This window comes from Haliotis cracherodii, unplaced genomic scaffold (genome assembly GCF_022045235.1).
Source record: "Haliotis cracherodii isolate W230 unplaced genomic scaffold, xgHalCrac1.p SCAF_9, whole genome shotgun sequence".
Classification (NCBI taxonomy): domain Eukaryota; kingdom Metazoa; phylum Mollusca; class Gastropoda; order Lepetellida; family Haliotidae; genus Haliotis; species Haliotis cracherodii.
In genome coordinates this window covers 26,596,247-26,617,209 of record NW_027266343.1, presented here as the reverse complement: position 1 = coordinate 26,617,209, position 20,963 = coordinate 26,596,247, and the positions used below count along the sequence as shown (strand labels likewise).

Below are 20,963 nucleotides of genomic sequence, written 5' to 3'. Positions count from 1 at the left end.
ATATTGATGTACATATACCCTCCCACATATATTTTGTGAACATCATGGCCTATTGTACAATGTCATGAGTATTTATTCCTAGACATTTACCTGCTGTGTTACTGTGTATGAGAAGAAATGTCCAACTCTCGTAACTCTTGAAAAATAGCATAACACAAACATCCTAGGAACTTGAATTATTACGCTAGTATCCCCACCAATGAGTGGCATAACATCTTTAAAATACATAAATTAGAGAATAATTTATTTTCATTTGGCTTTTGCTATTTTGTAGGAAAACACTGTGTTCAGAAGTGGCCAAGATAGCTATTTAAGTTTTAACAGAACATTTACTCTGTTATTAAACATGTCACCACCTCACAAAGGTTATGATATGATAGACCATTAAATAATACATTTGGGAGTGATATCATGGTTAGAAATTAAACATGGCAATGGGCAGTAATGACAGATAATAGGCAACACGACCATTGTTATAGGAATTACATTTTTTCATGAGCGATATGCATAAAAAGAAGAAATTGTATTCCGCTTTAGTTCCGCATTACCACTTTTATACGCTGCTATATTTAGCTGCAAATGTCGGATATCAAGTCAGTAGCATTGCCATTGGCGCACTTTGCAGAACGGAGTAAAAATACAAAACACAAGAAGTGCAGATGATTTTGCTCTTATTGAATGTTTGTCAATTAAACACATAATTGCATGCCAGAGATATAATTCTCTACGGTGTTTATCCCAGTTCTGGTCGCTACAGACGTTTTCGCCAGGTGCCGTTTTGCTGAGGTGCCGTTTTAGCTATATAACCCGTTTGGTGTGACGGGGGTAATAAATGGCCTGGCGGGGCCCCGTGTCGGAAAGCGCACGTAAAATCTCCCCCGCCCGTCCCCCTCAACTACATTCAGACAAAATAACAAATGCCTTTTCATATAGCTTCTCCTTGCCTTTCCATCGGTCCGCCCGCTAGAGGAACTACCCTTTATTATAGGGGAGCTATTCTAACCCTAGTCATTGAGATGTCACGTCTGCCTGTACTGGTCAGCTGCTTATGTGATGCAAATGCATATATGTACAAATAGCGACAAAATGAAACAAGGTAACAATTTGCACATATTTCGGTAAAATCTAGATCTAACTGTTTTAAATTGGGGACAGAAGCACAAATATTAAAAATGATCCGGCTTGGCAAGAGTCCACACTAAATTGTTTTGCAATTTATATAGATCTCCACTTGGCAAAATTTGTGAAGTGTCCTGGCTGCGTCTTAGCAGAGACCATATAACTCTGGGGCCGTATCTATCAAACAACTTAAGTCATAAATAAAACTTAAGTCAGTTAAAAAAATTTAGTTTTCTTGTTTTTTTACTCAAGTTTAGTGGAAAAACTTAAGTCATATTTAACAAAAGACTAAGACTTAAGTTTTGTCATTTAGTTAGACACTAAGTTTCAGAGTAGTTTCTCCAGATTCCAGCTGATTGAACTTAATTCTGAATCGATTGCCGATTGACAAGGGCGACGCCATGGTTGTTTATAAACACTGAAGGTTAGAGCAGTCATCTTGGCTCTCCCCCCGCCCTCTTCAGGGTTTTGGTTTATATTCTGGCCTCGTCCGGTTCGACAGCAGGTTCTCCGGTTTTTAAACTCTCTGGCACTAACTCATTGTTGCGCTAGCTCCTCATAGAACGCCATGCCAATGAGCGTTGAGGATAGGCCCAAGTATGTGCGAATGCGGAAGAGTGAGAAAGGTACATGCCAAGTATGGAAGCAGGGTTCAAAAATGGGAATTGCTCTTGACAGTGTGTGCTGGGGGAACTCGTCACCTTCCATGTGCCTCTGTAGAGTACAGACACCGCCCACACCTTAAACTTTAAAGAAAAGATATAAACAGGTAGGTTTACGTGTTGTGAGTGTTTGAGATATCAGATAAGCCAGCAAAATGCAATACTTTCGTAACCAGATGCACACTAATGCCAGTCATGGAGCACACTGGTGCCTCGGGACGACGTACGCTGCTTCCATACACTGTCGGTGATGGTGCAAAGATGGAAATAACTTGTTGTCAGTGTGTCGGCCGACCGGTGTTTCATTTGCTGACTCACGTTCTTTGCATTGTGTGATAGCTGAAGATGGGCGGCCTACTCACCGCTATGTACATCAGAATCAAGCCGTGAAATCTTTGAGTTTGGGAAAGGTAAGTTTTGTCAAACTTAGTGGCTAATAAATCACTCAGCATCCCTCCAAGAAGAAACAGTACATTAATGGAAACAACATATGGATGGGTCTTTTCTTAGCAAATTCAAAATTGCTTAATTTTGACAGTATGTTTGGCCCTTTTCTCTCTTAGCTGCGTGAAGGGAAACCTATCAGAGGTTTCGAAGAATGAGAATCTGTTTAACTTAACAAAGGTACACAATAATTTAAGAGCTGTAGCCAAAATTACATGTGTTTTGTTACAGAAAATTCCGGTAAAGGAACAAGTGATAACAAATTGATTCTTAAAAATGTGAAATTCAGATAAATTATCACTTAACATGATGATTTACCATTTAGATTATATTTTCTGTTCTGCTAGGCATTGTTTTATATGCAGAAATAAAGATTACTGTGTGGGTGTTCTTGTAAACTAAGCCAGAAAAAGCAATCAGCTGTATGCAAAGAATTCAAAGAATTTTGATGCAATCATCAAATGAATAGTATCTTGCACTTTGGAACAACTGGTTGCTATTGCCCAATCTCATTAAAATCAGATCTTAGTTCTCGCTACCGCTAAACAAAGATCTGAGGACATCCCATTACGGGTCACGTCAGAACGACCTTTCATCCAACCAATCATAGCGTCGCTTACTAGATCCTGAAAGTGACGGTCGAAATGTGTTTTCTTATCATGCAACCTTGAAATATGTAACAGATGGTATTCCGAACGACAGTTACGGGTTATATGATTATATCCATACAATCTAGGCCATCTATAAGCCATTCCAGAATGTTGTTTTGGTCAGTTTTAAATGTTTTAATCGAGAATACGTCAAAATATGTTTCGAAGCGTAGTCGCCAGTTTGAAACTAGTGCCGTAAAGCTCGAGATAGCTGCCTTCTGATTGGCAAATGTCGATTTCTTGTCAGTCATTTCATTGGTCGGTCAATGTTCGCGAAAGGTTGTTTTGACGTGACCCATAATGGGATGTCCTCAGATCTTTGGTTAGCGGTAGTGAAAACTAAGATCTGATTTTAATGAGATTGGCTATTGCTGGATATGTTTTACATTTGGAACAATTTCATCAGTAACTGTTGAAGCTTCCCACCTTTTTGCTACCGCAAATAAATGGAAACAAAATGCAAATATCCTAATTACAACCGACAAAAGTTATGTGTATAATATCAGTCAGTTACCTTGTTGAGGAATGTATCCACAGATATCCACATAAAGGAACAATATCCTGTGCTGGTGGGTATCATCAAAGTGGTAAAAAAGTTTAAGACCTGCATGACTTTAGGCTTTCCTCCCCAATCAAACAGACATGCCATGATATAGGTGGAATACTGTTCAAAGCAGCGTTAAACCCATCTGACTCACACAGTCATATTTTGGTCAATGGGTGACTTCCCTTCGATAAACACTATTATTGTCACTGTTGTTCATGTCCCATTAGACGTCTGTGGAGTTTGTAAGAGAAATTGCTGCTTTGAATAGTTCAGGCTGTCAATAGCTCCATCTCTTCTGATGAACAAACAGGAAAAAACAAACTTGGTCAATGACAATGCAAATTTTGCGATAAACTCTTTGGCTAGGCATTTTTTCATATGCTGAGAATAAGATTATTGCGTGTAATTGTATAGTAATAATAAGATAGGAATAGCAATCAGCTGTACAAGTTTTCTCACATGATCCACCAGTGATTCAGTTAAATAATAACCAGTATAATGTATGTGAAACATTTAAATTGCTCGAAGTATCTGTCTTCATCAGCTGATGATTGTCAGCAAATACAACTTCAATTCTTAAGAGGGCCATCTTCCTGAAGCAAGAGAGTTAACTGACCTTAGAAAGTCCAGTTTCCACCCTTGCTGAACTAGGCTGGAATTTCTGGGCTCGATCGTAGCGCCACCAGTGGCTATTAGGAGTAATGTCCTTTCTATGCCTCTCCTATTGACCAATCAGATTCAACCGCTCGTATCACTTGCATTTGCTTAAAACAAAACGGTGGCGCCCAGTCAAGACGATCTGATCGATAATCAAGATCTATATTGTGATCAAACGAGTCTTACATCGCGAAGTGCATCAAATCGTGTGAGCACCTTGATTAAAAACATGAAAAGATATAGAAAATATCTGCTGACAATGAGTTAGCGGTACACATGCTTTGTCATGCCAGTCACGGGTGGCCGATTCGCCGTGCAGAGTTGCGTCCCTTGGGCACGCCAGAAATCTATGATTGTGGGTTTGAATCCAGGTTCGCCCCGATTATGTTTCTAGGTTTGTCAGCACCATACCCATGCTCGTTGGTTTCACCGAAGTGGTAAACGTCTGAGACCTGCATCACTTTCGTGCTTTCCTCCCTAATTAAGCTGACACGCCATGATGTAACTGCAATACTATTAAAAGCGGAGTTAAACCCAACTCACTCACTCACTCAATTCTTAAATATCTGACATTTTTGTTTGTTGTTTATTACACTGCACTAAAAAATATTCCAGCTTTTTGATGATTACACAAATCTAAACCAGATACAGTGTCGTGCAATCATGCAAGTCCAAAACGACCTGAGCCATTTAGTCACCTTCAAGCACAGCTCACATTGCTGTGGACTTATGCTAACCCTTATGGTGGTGACATTTATGACCGCAAGACTGTCAATAGCTTCAACTGACGTAAAGAAATGAAAAACTTCTGTGAGTTTCCATGAGTGCCAGTTTTGATTTTACTTAATGGCCATGAGATCCCACCCACCTTGGTTATTCCTACAAATTTGTTGACCACTTGTAATGGAAAGTTTGAGCTATAATTAGGCCACTTGCTGTAACCCTAGATGTAAGCTGTAGTGGTAACACAAAGACTGTGTAATCCTCAAAGCATGAGTGATTCCACTCAATGTCTGCACATGGTTGTGAGGTGGTCGGTGCTTCTAACAGTGCAGACATGAGTGCTAATAACATAGATCCTCATACATGCATATGTTGATTTAATATGATTTTTCCATGTTTAGATACACCAAGGTGGTGCCCATCATGGCGGAGGTCAAACCCAAGCTGGTTATGCTTTTCAAGGCAACTAAGGAGAAAGAAGAAGATAAGTTTGCTAAGGTAAGGTTGGGAATATTCTTCACAATGCTGTTTTGACCAACTTTTTTTATACCTACAGGGCTTGAAATAATAAAAATGAATAAGGTGTGCCCAAGGGCAGTCCAGTGTGCCATTTTCAATTTAGGTGTGCCTTGTCTACCGTATTTTCTTGAGTATAGTGCGCACCCATGTATAATGCGCACCTAGCAGATTCAATATTTTGGAAAAAAACAAATTCGATTACCAAGCGCAGAATTTTTTTACACCAGCAACCGAACAGGTGATGAGAAACTTGGTCAGTACAAATTCGAAATTTGAGATAAAAAATCACCAGACATGTTGATTTACCGTTTAATAGATTGTCCGTATTTTTTGTTCCGCTGGGCATTGTTTTATATCCAGGGATTAAGATTACCTTGTGTATTTTCTCGTAAACTAAGCAGGACACAGCAATCAGCTGTACACACAATTTCTTGGAATCTACCGGTGATTCGGTCAAGACACACCCAATGATATAACGTTACAGGATTTTAATGCAATGATGAGCAAAAATTGTATTTGAAACTATTTTTTTTATCAGGAATAATATATTCCAATACCTTGTTAATTTAGATGCAGCTTTTACATATTTGAAATAATAATAACCCTAAGCGAAGCAGCTGGGTATTATTTTTTACATGGAACCAGTCTGACCAGTCACCTTCAAGGCTCCCGTGCACGTGATCGCTAGAATTACGTGTTGACATAGAATCGTCCAACAAAAACAAATATGACTTTTAACGAGTCACAGTATGGCATTTATGATATATGTATCCATTCTCTGTCAACTAAAGTTGTTTCAAGGCGTCAATAGCGGTAATCTGACCATGGTTGCTGTTAATACCGGTGAGTTGTGCGATCTTCCGATCGCTTCCAACACGATTTCGCCGAAATTTATTACATCAATATTAAAAGGAATTTTGAATAAAATTAATGAAATAAGTTACAAACATAAGTCCAGATATACAAAGAACACTTTTTTATAGCCAGACAGTGTATTTACATGAATAATTTGCATACTTCAGTATGGATTTGTTGACATGGTATTTCTGGTGTTACATGCTCACGGTATTGTCTTTCCAAGGGGGAAAAACATAAAAACTCATTAATTCGTGTATAATACGCACCCCCTTCTACACAGCTGTGTTTTTTTGGAAAAAAAGTGCGCACTATACTCAAGAAAATACAGTATATTACCCAATAATTACAATAAAAGGCAGCTAATCCATTAGATCCAAACTTTTAATGACATAAACATTGTTATATTTTCTAGATAATCACATGAGTACAATACGCACTGATATACTTACTCAGTTATTTCATAATGATGATTGACTTTTTACATTCAGACATTCTCAGGTATATTTTCTATTTCAATTTTAGCACTAGCACCAGCACTGACACTAGTAATTTCAAGCCCAGAGATGGCATATGTCCAATGTTCAATTTGAAGAAAACTTTGTTTTGACATCATGAAACATAGTGAACAAGTTGTATATATATATATATACTAAGAGTGCAACAATACATTGTAGTAGTAAAGAATTGCAATATGACATGTCACAATATGTATAGGGATATGTTTTGACAAGGATTGAGATTTGGCAATAATTACACAGCTACCACAGGTTCCCTACTATTACTATATTCATTGCTCTGTGAAGTAATAAGAAGCCCTTGGTGTGGAAGAGTCGCAGTTTGCGCTATACTGTCTGTGTGTCTAGACATAAAAATTCACACTAGTCCACTAGCCCGAGGCTGCTAAATTGTGCTGATGTAAAAGTAATTTTTACTTATCCTGCATTACTCCTTAATGCATCTACTGTGTACCTTATTACAGAAACAGAGCTGTGAAGAAAAGTTGTTCTCAACAAATCTACTGTCAACCAACCTTGCACAGCTGCCACGTGATCAACTGATGCGATGCACTTAGGGTTGGGCGTTACCTACTGTTCTTGTGATGATCGACATACCTTTGCCGTCCCCACGCACCAAGTTCCTTACCTCTCTCAAACTTTCAGGCGTAACTGGCCTCCACTGCGACGGTTCCAGCTACGCCCTCGCATGTGCATTAAGGCACTACTACCACGCAGACACGGCGCACACTTCAACCCTGTCAATGCCTTCGGGTGCCTTGACCCGATGGTCTACTCTGATTGCGGCGACGGGAGTATCTGTGATGGTTACTCCTTCAGGGTAACCATTTTCCTGCCCGCCCCTCCCATGTACTTGCAGCCTATAGCGTCTTACATAGATACTATGTGGATGCAGTTCATGTGGCAGCAGTCAGTGACACAACTGTGCACAGCCACCAGCACCTTTAGGTAACATACGCACCACCTCCACCACTATCTACCCCAACTCCAACCACAGCCCAAGTGCATTGGACTACACTAGCGCCTGCCGTAGACCGTGCTTCTGTGATACCGTCTATGCCATCTACGTCTAAATGTTACTTCGCCTATGTGGGCACATCTAATGGCTCGGTTTCAGCCGGCGTTTCGTCCAAGCGCTCATCAAGAATGAGGTCTACGCTCCTCAGTAGAAGCCGCTCACCAGTACGTCGAGCACATCACCACCGCTCTGAGTCATGAGATGGATCCTTGTCTGTGGAATACCCTCCTCAGTTTGGCCTACGACTGGCCCATCCTCAGTCATCCTAATCCTCAACACCCAAGTAGGTGGGAGGCTGAGCCTTTTCTGGCAAAACTGAATCGGTCTGGCGGATGCATTTGTACTAAATGTACTACACTACGGATACCACCTTGATGTAGTGATAGACCCACGACCAGGGCTCCACCTCCTTGGCTCCACTCAAGAAAGCAACGTCAGGCACTGGGAACTAACATAGACATCTGGTTGGAAACCATAGAGATTGTACTCTCACCAGCATTGACAACAGGCTTTTGTTCTCTTTCAAGTACCCAAGACGGACAAGATGTTGAAGATTCACAAACTTTCCATGTTCAACAAGCACTACTAATGGAGTGTCTGCCATACAACCTTGAGACTGCTCAGGACCAGTATCAACACTTACGATTCCCTGATCAGTCTCCACCTGCAGGATGCTTACCTGCATTTACCAATCTATCCTTCTGACCACAGACAGGTTCCAGTTCAATAATCAGGATCTGTGTGTAACCATCTCTCTACCATATCAGAGGACACACCTCAGTCAGTGGATGATAGAGCCTAATGTTTTAGGAGGCATCTCCCTAACCCCTAGGCTAACCCCTACACTACACCTGTTCATAGACACCTCTCTACAGGGGTTGGGTGCTCATTTACAGGCTGTTGTCCGGCACACAACGCACTTTTCACATCAACAAGCTCGAGTTGGAGGTGCTCATTCTGGCAATATCACATTGGCAGGAACGCTATGGAACACTCAACTTGCAATCTCTACCAACAACAGCACTATGGTTTGGTGTCTGCGCAACCAAGGGAAAACACACTCTCACTCCCTGCTGCAACAGACGTTTAGGTTCTTTCATCCCGTGGATTGAATGGGTCTACAATTTCTATTCCAGCACATCCCCAGATGTCGGAATATTCTTGCAGTTGAATTATCCAGACCAGACAGGGTGGCTCCCACAGTGGAAACTCCATCCAGAGGCTTGCATCAAACTAATAGCGACCTCTTCGCCACACATCAGAACCACCTGCTAATGATGTATGTCTCACTGATCCCAGATCCACAGGCTTTTCCCTGGGAAGGGCTAAAACAAAAAGCATACACTTTTCTGCCTCCTGTTCTACATAAAATAAAGGCAACCATGAGCCTCTCTCTGATTTTGACTGCACCCAGGTGACCTCAGAAATCGCACAGAAAACAATCCACTACCAGTGGCAGAGTGGTCGAACCTACTTATCCACCCTCACAGCAAACTGCTCCACCCAATGCCAGGCAGATTTTGTCTGCACGCTTGGTTCATCTTTAAAGAGCACCAAGTGCTCAAGGCTTTTCGGCTCAGGCAGCTAAGCCTATTGCCTTGGCGCACCGCCCATCTACCAGGGGGTTATATGATGATATAATAAGTGGCGATCATTTGTAACTTTTTGTAATTTGATAAGTCAAGATCCCACTACAATGTCACCTCAACTCTTGGCCGAGTACCTTCTTCATTTGCATACCAAACGACACTTGAAAGGCCTCACCATTACTACATACTTGGTGGCGCATTATTAATAGTTGGCCATTAGGCTGGAGGATCGTAACATGACCAACATTCAGATACTCCCCCTAATTTCAATCGGTCTTGAGGATCAAAAGACCAAATTTCATCCCCGACTTGGGATTTAAATGTGGTACTTCGGGATTTGCAGTGGGCCTCCATTTGAGCCTCTCCACCCAACATCCTTTTTCAACCTCAGCAAGAAGGCATTTCTTCTCTTGGCTCCAACCACAACGGCAAGGCTTAGTGAGTTATATGCACTCGATATTACCGCTGTCCGTTTCGAGCTTGGTATGTGGGGAGAGTGCGCTACAAGTTTTAATTCCGCCGCTCCAAGACTAGACTTGGTACACGGAAATGGATGTTATTCCCCAGTCGTGCATGACCGAATTCAGTAGCAATACCATATCTCTTTGGGTCAGTTGTCTCTACCATGGCTCAACACAGCAATTGTTCTATTTCAAGCAATCGGGGAAGGAGGTCTGACACTGTCTTCGCTAGCCATAATCTAAGAGATGTGGCACTTAAAGTCATCAAAGGCATTCGTAGTTTGGGTGCTCTGGTTATAGCCCAGCATGTAACCAACCCCCAAAGCAAATAATGAACTCCTGTCCAGAGCCATTATTACCTGACTCGTGCTGTGTTTTGACACATCCACTTGGGGTATTATCAGGCTTTAGCTTTGGCTCAGTCATTCAATCTTTAGTCTTTAGCGCACGATAATTTCTCCATACTGTTTTTACCTGGACTACTCCTCAACTCTTCTTTTCTTTCCGTAGACAGGATGAAATGAGTAATACTGATTGGCGTTGTTGTCACGTGTGTCTTGTAAGGGTTTCATCCATATTGAGGATTAAATCCGAAGGTATGCTCACTGCCATACCGTCTGATACAGATGCATTAAGGAGTAATGCAGGATAAGTAAAAAATTCAGGAAATTCTAAATATTTTTTACAATTGTATACTTATCCTGCATTACTACTTCTATGGGCCCACCCATCGCATGCCTGCCTCCCCACCATAGCTTCAGAAAATAATTACGGGTGACAAGCAGTAATGCAGAGATACGTGACGTCACTTCCGTTGATCACGTGGCAGCTGTGCAAGGTTGGTCTTCAGACAGTTGACTTGTTGAGAACAACTTTTCTTCTTCGGCCTAGGAAAATCGCACAGCTCTGTTTTTGCCATAATGAAAGTAGTAGATGCATAAGGAGTAATGCAGGATAAGTATACAACTGTAAACAAAAATTTAGATTAGTAAAATCTAATGATCATAGTCCTCATTGAGGGTTATCACTGGTTATAATTCTGAACTAGTTCTCAATGCTGCAGGAAGAAAATGTAAACATTTTGTCTTGTTTAAGCAGGACCAGCTACAAACCCAGAGGACTGATGAAATAAGGTTTACACTTGTCCTCTGTACTAGTCTTAAATGAATTTCTGAGGCTGATGCATGGTAGCCTTATCCAGAGTCTGTGTCTTCTACTGTATTTTGATATCTTCTCTAGAGACAGTTTGCGTTTTGGCAATGTATTGCAGTCTTAACTTCAGTTGTTGCAATAATCGTGATCCTGACCACTATCCTTTCTCATTACTTTCACATTTTTTATTTAGGACATGGTCAAATAGAAGTGTGCATATATTTATGTAAGATGAATGTAACTGTCTCGGACTGCAGATCCATCTGAGCCTATGGAATGGGATGTGTGCACTTGTCGATCGTCCCTTCATCATCTTTCAGCTTCTTCTCTGGAGTTCTCAGAAGCAGCTAAATAAGGGGAGAACATGAGACTTTTAGGGGATGTATAACACCACAATAATACTTAGTTTGTGGCAAAATTAATTTAGAGAAAATAAAATTGTGAAATGTTTATATTAATTTTCATCTAAGAAATTGCAAAACACAGAATGTGTGTAGGACCTTCACAAGACATGGACTTGTACATAGCATGGAATTAAAATATTTAGCCAATCTTTAATCTTATCCTATTTCACTTTTTGCATTTCTTCCTTCTTCTTCGATCCTATGTGGAAACGTGCTTGAACCATGTTTCCTGCTTCTGAAATAAAATCATTCACCCGAACAACCCCTGCATCTCTATGCTTATGTCCAGAAGCTTGGTCAATTGTGTGTTTCCAATGCACGGCAAGCCTGCTTGAGCTGACCACGTGTATACCTCTGCTAACTCATTCTCTCTCTCATCACCACTGTGTGGTGACGTGTATTGACTTGATTCTGCTTTTCACGTCGTCATTGCAGGTTATCAGACCAGCGTTCAAAGGCCAAGGATTCATCTAAGAAATCGAAGACCAACTCTTCAATTCCATCAGACGAACCCTTACTTTCTATCATGGATGATACGATATTTGACATTTTTCTCACGGATGATCTTTTGGATCCTGACCTATTGAACGCTTCATATTTTCCATACAAGTCAGTCTCTGTTCGGCCCAACTCACCGATACCGATCACCACTACGTTCAAGATACCACGTGTGGAATCGACGTGTTCTATTCCTAAGGCTGAATGCACATTAGTTGTACTATCTCACCACTCTTTCTCATGAGGACGCCTTTACTCGAGGAGTGATACTCCTGATACAGGATAAGCTCACGCAGATCCTGGACCTCCTCTCTCACCATTCTGGGTCCATGACATTTCTTCATTGCTGTGGGGTACTGGGATGATCAGTTCAAGGCTAAGCTCTGTCAACAACTTTGGTCTTCCTGCTCCCTGTTTGCAGATGTAATCCAGCAGGTCACTGAAGATGTTCGAAGAGACTATAGCCTCCAGGTCACTGTGGACCTTTTGCGCCTCTAGAAGAGACAATTGGAAGATCAGGAGAAGAAAGATCGGAACTATCCCCAATTCATTCCTGCCCAGCACGATCTTTGAGAACATGTCTCATCTCAACCTAATCCCTTTCGCAGACACGGTAGAGGTAGAAGGGACAACGAAGCTCGAATCTCTTCATGGGTTGATCCGTCTCCTTTACCAAGAGCTCCGGTGAACCTTCCCGAGGGGGATGTTCGGCCGGAAACTGACTCCTTTTCACAAAAGCACAACTGGGAATTTCCACCTCCGGACGTTTCTGTTACAGCCATGGCCGTAGGCGGAATACTGGTGCTTCATGGGATTGTGTTTGATTCTTATCTCAACAATGGCAACAACTCTTGGGCCTCCTAACGTCGGCGCAGGCACTCACTGTATGGGGTTAACTTCATCTGCATCCACTGCAATGTTTTCTTGCCTCTTTATCAGGATCAACGATTGTCACACGCCAATCTCTCTACCTCTCCGTCTCCGCCCTCATCTTCAATGATGGCTGGTCACATCGAATGTTTGCCGAGGGGTCTCTTTTAGAGGCTATTCATCTTGTCCCTTTGTCTGTTCGTAGACGCTTCAACCGTAGTTTGGGGAGCGCACTTTCAAGATCTGCAAGTGGCAGGGCGGTGGTCCGACGAAGAGCATTGCCCCTACATCAACAATCTCAAATTCAAGTTCTTTCGACTCATCGACTTGACTCCCTCAACATCCATGTCCAGGCTCGGCATATTCCAGGAATCTCCAACATCATAGACCCAACAGACCATCACCGACCAAGTGGTCTCTTCATCCAACATCATTCCAGTGCATTTGTCCACTTTATCGGGCCCCAGAAGTAGACCTCTTCGCCACCCACTTCAATGCTCAGCTATCCCGATTCGTATCTCCCATCCCCAATCCTGGCTTGGGAGCACGATGCGTTGGCAATTTCGGGGGAAGGTCTCAATGCCTATACCTTTCCCCCAACAGGTTTCCTTCAGTGCAGGGTCTCTGGACTTTAGTCTCTCCCTATTGGCCAACGCGCAATTGGTTACCCATCTTGCTGAGGCTCGCCGATGAGTGATTTCATCATTTTTCGCTCCGCGACGACCTACTACTTCAGACTCACTCTCAGTGTCCCTTGCAATGCTCCATCTCTGCATTTAGTGCATCAGCAAAAGTTGCTCATTGCCAAAGGCTACTCCCAGCGGGTAGCGTAGACCATCACTGTTGCCTATCGTTCTTCCACCCTGTGGTTTTATGACCACAAGTGGACAGTCTTTTACTTATTGTCGCGCTCGTGATATTTCAACCCCTACCCCAGCCTCACCTCAACAGATCGCCGAGGATTTACATCACGGAAACTTACGGGATCCACGTTGGCAATCTACCTTGTGGCATTGCCACCACTTCCGATGCAAAGGTTTCCTTGGTTGCGGAATTGCAATTGTTCATCCATTACTACAAATTAGAGGACCAAGCTGCTCGTCCCCTTCCTGGGACCTGAACGTTCTTCAACACCTTGTTTCCTGTGATTAAGAGCCACTGACAGAGAAGGACTTCGAGATGTAGGATAAGTATATAAACATACAATTTATACTAAAATTTCCAATTTTGTGAAAATCAAACATCAATATTCCTCACACATGGCAAACATCATCTGAGAAACCAAAAACTCCGAGAGATGATATTCTGGTAGATTGTGCAGCACCACATTGTGGTTCAGGGTCAACCATGGATGATTCTTAGTATTGCAAATAAATTCTACCATGGTGTTGATGAATGCTTGATTCTGATTGGTTAAAAAGACGTTTCCTTTTTGCTACGGAAACCCCTTTCAAGTCTTTTCACACAGAGTATGAATACATCGATTGCCTACTTATCGATTCATAAAAAGTGGCTGCCGATCAATCACCCCCATATGTAAAACGTATCTATATTTCCTCTATTACACGCTGGGTCTTAAATACAAGCCAGATCTCTAATACACATCGTGTCAAGGGCTCTCGCGAAATTAATAGACGGCCTGGCATCCAGCAGAGGAAATACTGTAGTTTGATATCTAATGTTTTTGGCGTTCTAGGCCGCAACCCTAACTGCTATGTTGATGACATTACAAGATTTAACGAAGGCATATCTTTTCCATACAAATGAAATGTTTATGAACCTGTTAGGGACATTTTATGGAGACCAGAATTGGAACAGGCTATTTCCTCATTGAAACAACTGACAATGACAGTAAAATAAAACATTATAAAACATGTTTGAAGAAACTTTATTTATGACAATATGTTGTTTACAAATCTTTTTGTGATATTCATTGCCATCTCTGTCTATCACCACCGTAAGGATTTGGCAGGAGAGGATTTAAAAGTCCATAAATAAACACTCCTAGATTCTCTAGCTCCTTTCGAAAGATGAAAACAATGTCCTGACATCACTGAAGTCAAAGCACACTTGATTTTAGCAACATATCAAAATCGATGAGATTCATTTCAGAACACACAATACACGAACCACTGTTTCTGGGCCACAACAGTCACAATAATTTTCTTTCACACGCTTGCGTGAATCCGTGAAAACTTCAAATTGACAGGTCAAATCATGCAGATTCCTCGTGCCAAAATAGCCGGCTTGTTTGAAAAACATCTTGTCTGCAGCCTAAAAAGCGGCTGTTCAGTCATACTCCAGTTCCATTGGTAATCACATTGTACCAGCAGGCTCATTCCCAATGAATCTACAGGTTAATGTTGAACCACATCATAGACCAGTGTTCTCATTTGGCTTTGTTACCTGTCTGCTGAGACATGGAAAATGTAGAGATTGGCAGGCATATTGACAGTTTTGAAGTGTGAGTAACTGTGATGTAGGTCAAGTTCTGCCACATCCAAATTGGGAATGGAGAGGCGTTTATTTGGATTTTTATTATTTACTTGGGGTAATTGCTCACTAACTAATAAGACTTACACATGCAAAATATAAAGTAGAATGTTAATTCATAAACTTTGTTGGAGAAATATATTTGTTTAGCATTTTAAAAATTATTTCTACAACCTGTCACCCCTACAATATAAATGGTATGTTTGATTTCCAAGAAATGACCTCTTGCCGATTTCCAAGAATTGATTTGGGGTCAGTCCAAACAGTGCACAGCAGGTTGCTATAGAAATTAGAACACCTGTCTTTGGACTAAGTTTGGAGGGTTATTTGTCAACTTCTTTTTGAAAAACTATGTGTTTTGAACACTTATTTTGAACTACTCAAGACTATGGTGTTTTTTAGACTTGAACTTTAGTAATATTTGTTTCATATATAACTACCTGTGATCACATTATGGAATGTTCTAAGATTGTGGACCTTCGTACCCTGTGTTGTTATGCATGCAAGAGAGCACTGTTTGTTGCCGTCATGGTGGAATGGAGATAAACCTACTTTGTTTTGAAATTTGATGTAGTCCCACTGTAGAGTAGTTACCTCTTATTTTAATTTGGAACTGAGCGCTTTAGCGGTACCTACTTCAAATCAAATTTCAAAACACAGTAGGTTTATCTCCAAATAAATACTATCAGGACTATAACAGTTATCAAGTTGAAATATTGTGTCAATCCCAGACCAATTCTGCAGTAAAATTCTGGGGTAAATTCTGCAGTAAAAACAACCGTTTCTCCCTCAAAACTTAAAAATGCTATCTGATGCAAAATCGCAAAATCACAACCACGTGAGAGAGCCTTGCACTGAAACACACAACATGACATGCACGTACAGCATCACTTGTCGGGCTATAAAAAACGTTGGGTTTTCCGTAGGATATCAGCACAAACATTGAGGAACAATTTATGCACTGATGGTATTCATGCTTGACAACCAGTTCGAAGAATCACTTGACAGACCTGCATCATCGGCTGCGATGTCAGTGGTGTCAAGGTCACAGAGTAGGGCCAAAACTGTGATGGAGCACAGACTTAGTGCAAGTTGTGGGGAATTTAACGGCACAAAGCTACACAGATGAGATTCTTTGGCCACACGTCCCATTATAGGTCAACAGGACAACGCCCGACCTCACACAGCAAAACTAACGACAGCCTGTTTCAGTTATGACAACAGCCACGCTTTGCCATGGCCCTCCAGGTCCCCAGATTTAAACCAAACTGAACATCTATGGGATGCACTGGATCCACAACTAGGGGCATGTCCGCAACAACCATAGAACATCCGACAGGTGGCACAAACACTGCAGGCAGAGTGGATGAACATTTTGCAGCTCACAATTCAGGATCTGATTGCTTCCATGGGACCACGATGCCAGTCTGTTTTGGAATGTAATGGTGGCCATACAAGATATTGAGAACAGATGACCTCCTATGCCCTATGAAACCTGGTTCAATAACAATGATGTGTGCTAATTTTGAACAATTAATTACCATCTGTTGATTATTTATATGGTATATAAAATATGCATCTAAAATCACTTTTGCGGGATTTTTTTGCACAGTATGATTCATGTGGTTTGTTTGGATTTTACTATAGGATTCATATTACGTATGTTTGAATCACAAGTGCCAAATTTGATAGTAAAGCTTAAAAATAAAATGAAAATGTAAAGATGTAAATTAGTGTATTGATTGAAAAAAGAAGACAAATCTCACCAGTTTACTGTAGTTCTGCGGTAATTTATGTTTTCTGCAAATATTTTCACAGAATTTGTCTGAAACTGTGTAGATGTTTATGGTTATGAGCTTAAATTTTGACATCGTTAACTAGTGGTGGGACAATACACTGATACATCGGTGGATCACGATTTATTTACTTCTCGTAACAAGTATCGATCACAGTCCCACACTAAGTAAAAAGTATCAATTCCTACCTTAAATGTTTTCTTGAATAAGTGTTACACCAAACACTAATTACAAGTGAAAATGAGTAGTGAAAACATATATATTTTTATCCATTGTGCCATACCTGACACTGCCAACTGTTAATCATTAGTGTACCAGGTATTTGGCAATCCTGTCTATGAAAAAAATGGCTTACGCACCACAGTTAAGTGCACATGCAAGTATCGCGATACGTATCAGATCGTGAACAAGGTATCATGATACATATCACACAGTTGGTGTATCGTCCCAGCCCTATTGTTAACTATATATGTGCTCTCTCATTTTACAGGAACTAAAAAACAATGGCTATGAAGCAGTGAGCATTCCAGTGTTGTCATTTACATTTGTCAACTCGGATCAGTTGAAGACACATCTACAGAACCTAAGTGACTTCTCAGCCATCATTCTCACAAGTCCACGAGCAGTGGAAGCAGTGGTCAAGGCGTCCGAGGCCATTGCAGGTAACCTGTACTCCCATGTAAAGGAGCTCTTCCATGTTGTATAGCTGGCATTGCAGGTAGCCTGTGCTCCCATGTAGTAGAGCAGGTAGCCTGTACTCCCATGTAGTAGAGCAGATAGCATGTTGTCCCATGTAGTAGAGCAGGTAGCCTGTACTCCCATATAGTTGAGCAGGCAGCCTATACTCCCATGTAGTAGAGCAGGTAGCCTGTACTCCCATGTAGTAGAGCTGGTAGCCTGCACTCCCATGTAGTAGAGCAGGTAGCCTGTGCTCCCATGTAGTAGAGCAGGTAGCCTGTGCTCCCATGTAGTAGAGCAGGTAGCCTGTGCTCCCATGTAGTAGAGCAGGTAGCCTGTACTCCCATGTAGTAGAGCTGGTAGCCTGTACTCCCATGTAGTAGAGCAGGTAGCCTGTACTCCCATGTAGTAGAGCAGGTAGCCTGTGCTCCCATGTAGTAGAGCAGGTAGCCTGTGCTCCCATGTAGTAGAGCAGGTAGCCTGTACTCCAATGTAATAGAGCTGGTAGCCTGTGCTCCCATGTAGTAGAGCTGGTAGCCTGTACTCCCATGTAGTAGAGCAGGTAGCCTGTACTCCCATGTAGTAGAGCAGGTAGCCTGTGCTCCAATGTAGTAGAGCAGGTAGCCTGTGCTCCCATGTAGTTGAGCAGGTAGCCTGTACTCCAACGTAATAGAGCTGGTAGCCTGTACTCCCATGTAGTAGAGCAGGTAGCCTGTGCTCCCATGTAGTAGAGCAGGTAGCCTGTGCTCCCATGTAGTAGAGCAGGTAGCCGGTACTCCCATGTAGTAGAGCAGAAAGCATGTTGTCCCATGTAGTAGAGCAGGTAGCCTGTGCTCCCATGTAGTAGAGCAGGTAGCCTGTACTCCCATGTAGTAGAGCAGGTAGCCTGTACTCCCATGTAGTAGAGCTGGTAGCCTGTACTCCCATGTAGTAGAGCAGATAGCATGTTGTCCCATGTAGTAGAGCAGGTAGCCTGTGCTCCCATGTAGTAGAGCAGGTAGCCTGTACTCACATGTAGTAGAGCAGATAGCATGTTGTCCCATGTAGTAGATTAGGTAGCCTGTACTCCCATGTAGTTGAGCAGGTAGCCTGTACTCCCATGTAGTAGAGCAGGTAGCCTTTACTCCCATGTAGTAGAGCAGAAAGCATGTTGTCCCATGTAGTAGAGCAGGTAGCCTGTGCTCCCATGTAGTAGAGCAGGTAGCTTGTACTCCCATGTAGTAGAGCAGGTAGCCTGTATTCCCATGTAGTAGAGCAGGTAGCCTGTACTCCATGTAGTAGAGCAGATAGCATGTTGTCCCATGTAGTAGAGCAGGTAGCCTGTACTCCCATGTAGTTGAGCAGGTAGCCTGTACTCCCATGTAGTAGAGCAGGTAGCCTGTGCTCCCATGTAGTAGAGCAGGTAGCCTGTACTCCCATGTAGTAGAGCAGGTAGCCTGTGCTCCCATGTAGTAGAGCAGGTAGCCTGTACTGCCATGTAGTAGAGCAGGTAGCCTATACTCCCATGTAGTAGAGCAGGTAGCCTGTATTCCCATGTAGTAGAGCAGGTAGCCTGTACTCCATGTAGTAGAGCAGATAGCATGTTGTCCCATGTAGTAGAGCAGGTAGCCTGTACTCCCATGTAGTTGAGCAGGTAGCCTGTACTCCCATGTAGTAGAGCAGGTAGCCTGTGCTCCCATGTAGTAGAGCAGGTAGCCTGTACTCCCATGTAGTAGAGCAGGTAGCCTGTGCTCCCATGTAGTAGAGCAGGTAGCCTGTACTGCCATGTAGTAGAGCAGGTAGCCTATACTCCCATGTAGTAGAGCAGGTAGCCTGTGCTCCCATGTAGTAGAGCAGGTAGCCTGTACTCCCATGTAGTAGAGCAGGTAGCCTGTACTCCCATATGGTTGAGCAGGTAGCCTATACTCCCATGTAGTAGAGCAGGTAGCCTGTACTGCCATGTAGTAGAGCAGGTAGCCTATACTCCCATGTAGTAGAGCAGGTAGCCTGTGCTCCCATGTAGTAGAGCAGGTAGCCTGTACTCCCATGTAGTAGAGCAGGTAGCCTGTACTCCCATATAGTTGAGCAGGTAGCCTATACTCCCATGTAGTAGAGCAGGTAGCCTGTACTGCCATGTAGTAGAGCAGGTAGCCTATACTCCCATGTAGTAGAGCAGGTAGCCTGTACTCCCATGTAGTGGAGCAGGTAGAGCAGGTAGCCTATACTCCCATGTAGTGGAGCAGGTAGGGCAGGTAGCCTGTGCTCCCATGTAATAGAGCAGGTAGCCTGTACTCCCATATAGTTGAGCAGGTAGCCTATACTCCCATGTAGTAGAGCAGGTAGCCTGTACTCCCATATAGTTGAGCAGGTAGCCTGTACTCCCATGTAGTAGAGCAGGTAGCCTGTACTCCCATGTAGTAGAGCAGGTAGCCTGTACTCCCATGTAGTGGAGCAGGTAGAGCAGGTAGCCTGTACTCCCATGTAGTGGAGCAGGTAGGGCAGGTAGCCTGTGCTCCCATGTAGTAGAGCAGGTAGCCTGTACTCCCATATAGTTGAGCAGGTAGCCTGTACTCTCATGTGGTAGAGCAGGTAGCCTGTACTCCCAGTATCAAACCTATCTTTTGTTTCCAAATTAATTGAATTTGCAGATGGTGAAAGATTGTCTAAGCAACTGTGAAGCAACAATCTCTATGAGTCTTACCAGTCTGCATATCATTCCAATCACAGCACTGAGACAGCTCGAATCAAGTTTCTCAACGACTTAAGAATTGGTTTAGACAACAAGAATGTTGGTTTACTAGTTCTGTTAGATTGAAATGTGGCTTTTGATACCATTGACCATGACAGTTTTCTTACAAGCCTCAGAAATGAATTCAGGATTCATGGAATAGCATGGCATTGGTTCAAGTCGAATCTTTCATCTCGATATCAAACTGTTCTTATCAAAGCATCACTGTCTGAGAAAGTGCTGCTCAAGTGTGGGGTCCCACAAGGTTGTGTACTTGGACCAGTATTATTCACATTTTACTCTAAGGAATTAGGTACAGTAATTGATAAGCACCAGATTTTCATCATTTCTATGCTGATGACACACAGCTAAATGATGTCTTCAGACCCACACCATCAGATGAAATGCAGTATTGTTGCTACTCGGCAAATCCTGCAGTGACATAAGTAATGGATGTGTGAAGACAAGTTGAAGCTTGACAGTAGAACAGAGAGTCTATTTGTTGGTCCAAAGGGTCTAAGAGCAAAATGTGGCACTGAATCATTTCAGTTCAATGACACTACCATTCCCCTGGCAGCAGGTGTATGAAATCTTGGTGCTACC

At 42.4% G+C, this 20,963-nt stretch overlaps 1 protein-coding gene across 2 annotated transcripts in view; it reads left to right on the top strand.

The window, feature by feature from the left end:
• The first annotated feature begins 1,686 nt into the window (after window positions 1-1,686).
• Window positions 1,687-20,963, top strand: part of LOC139452886 (uroporphyrinogen-III synthase-like) — a 39,027-nt gene continuing 19,750 nt past the window's right edge. Inside the window, exons 1-3 of one of the 2 annotated variants that reach the window (XM_071234523.1) lie at window positions 1,687-1,888; window positions 5,204-5,300; window positions 17,466-17,637. In XM_071234523.1, the coding sequence (XP_071090624.1) occupies window positions 5,226-5,300; window positions 17,466-17,637 (247 nt within the window). In that variant the 5' untranslated portion in view covers window positions 1,687-1,888; window positions 5,204-5,225. Of the gene's footprint in view, window positions 1,889-2,093; window positions 2,192-5,203; window positions 5,301-17,465; window positions 17,638-20,963 lie in introns of those variants that run through there. The other variant, XM_071234524.1, reaches the window with a different exon arrangement.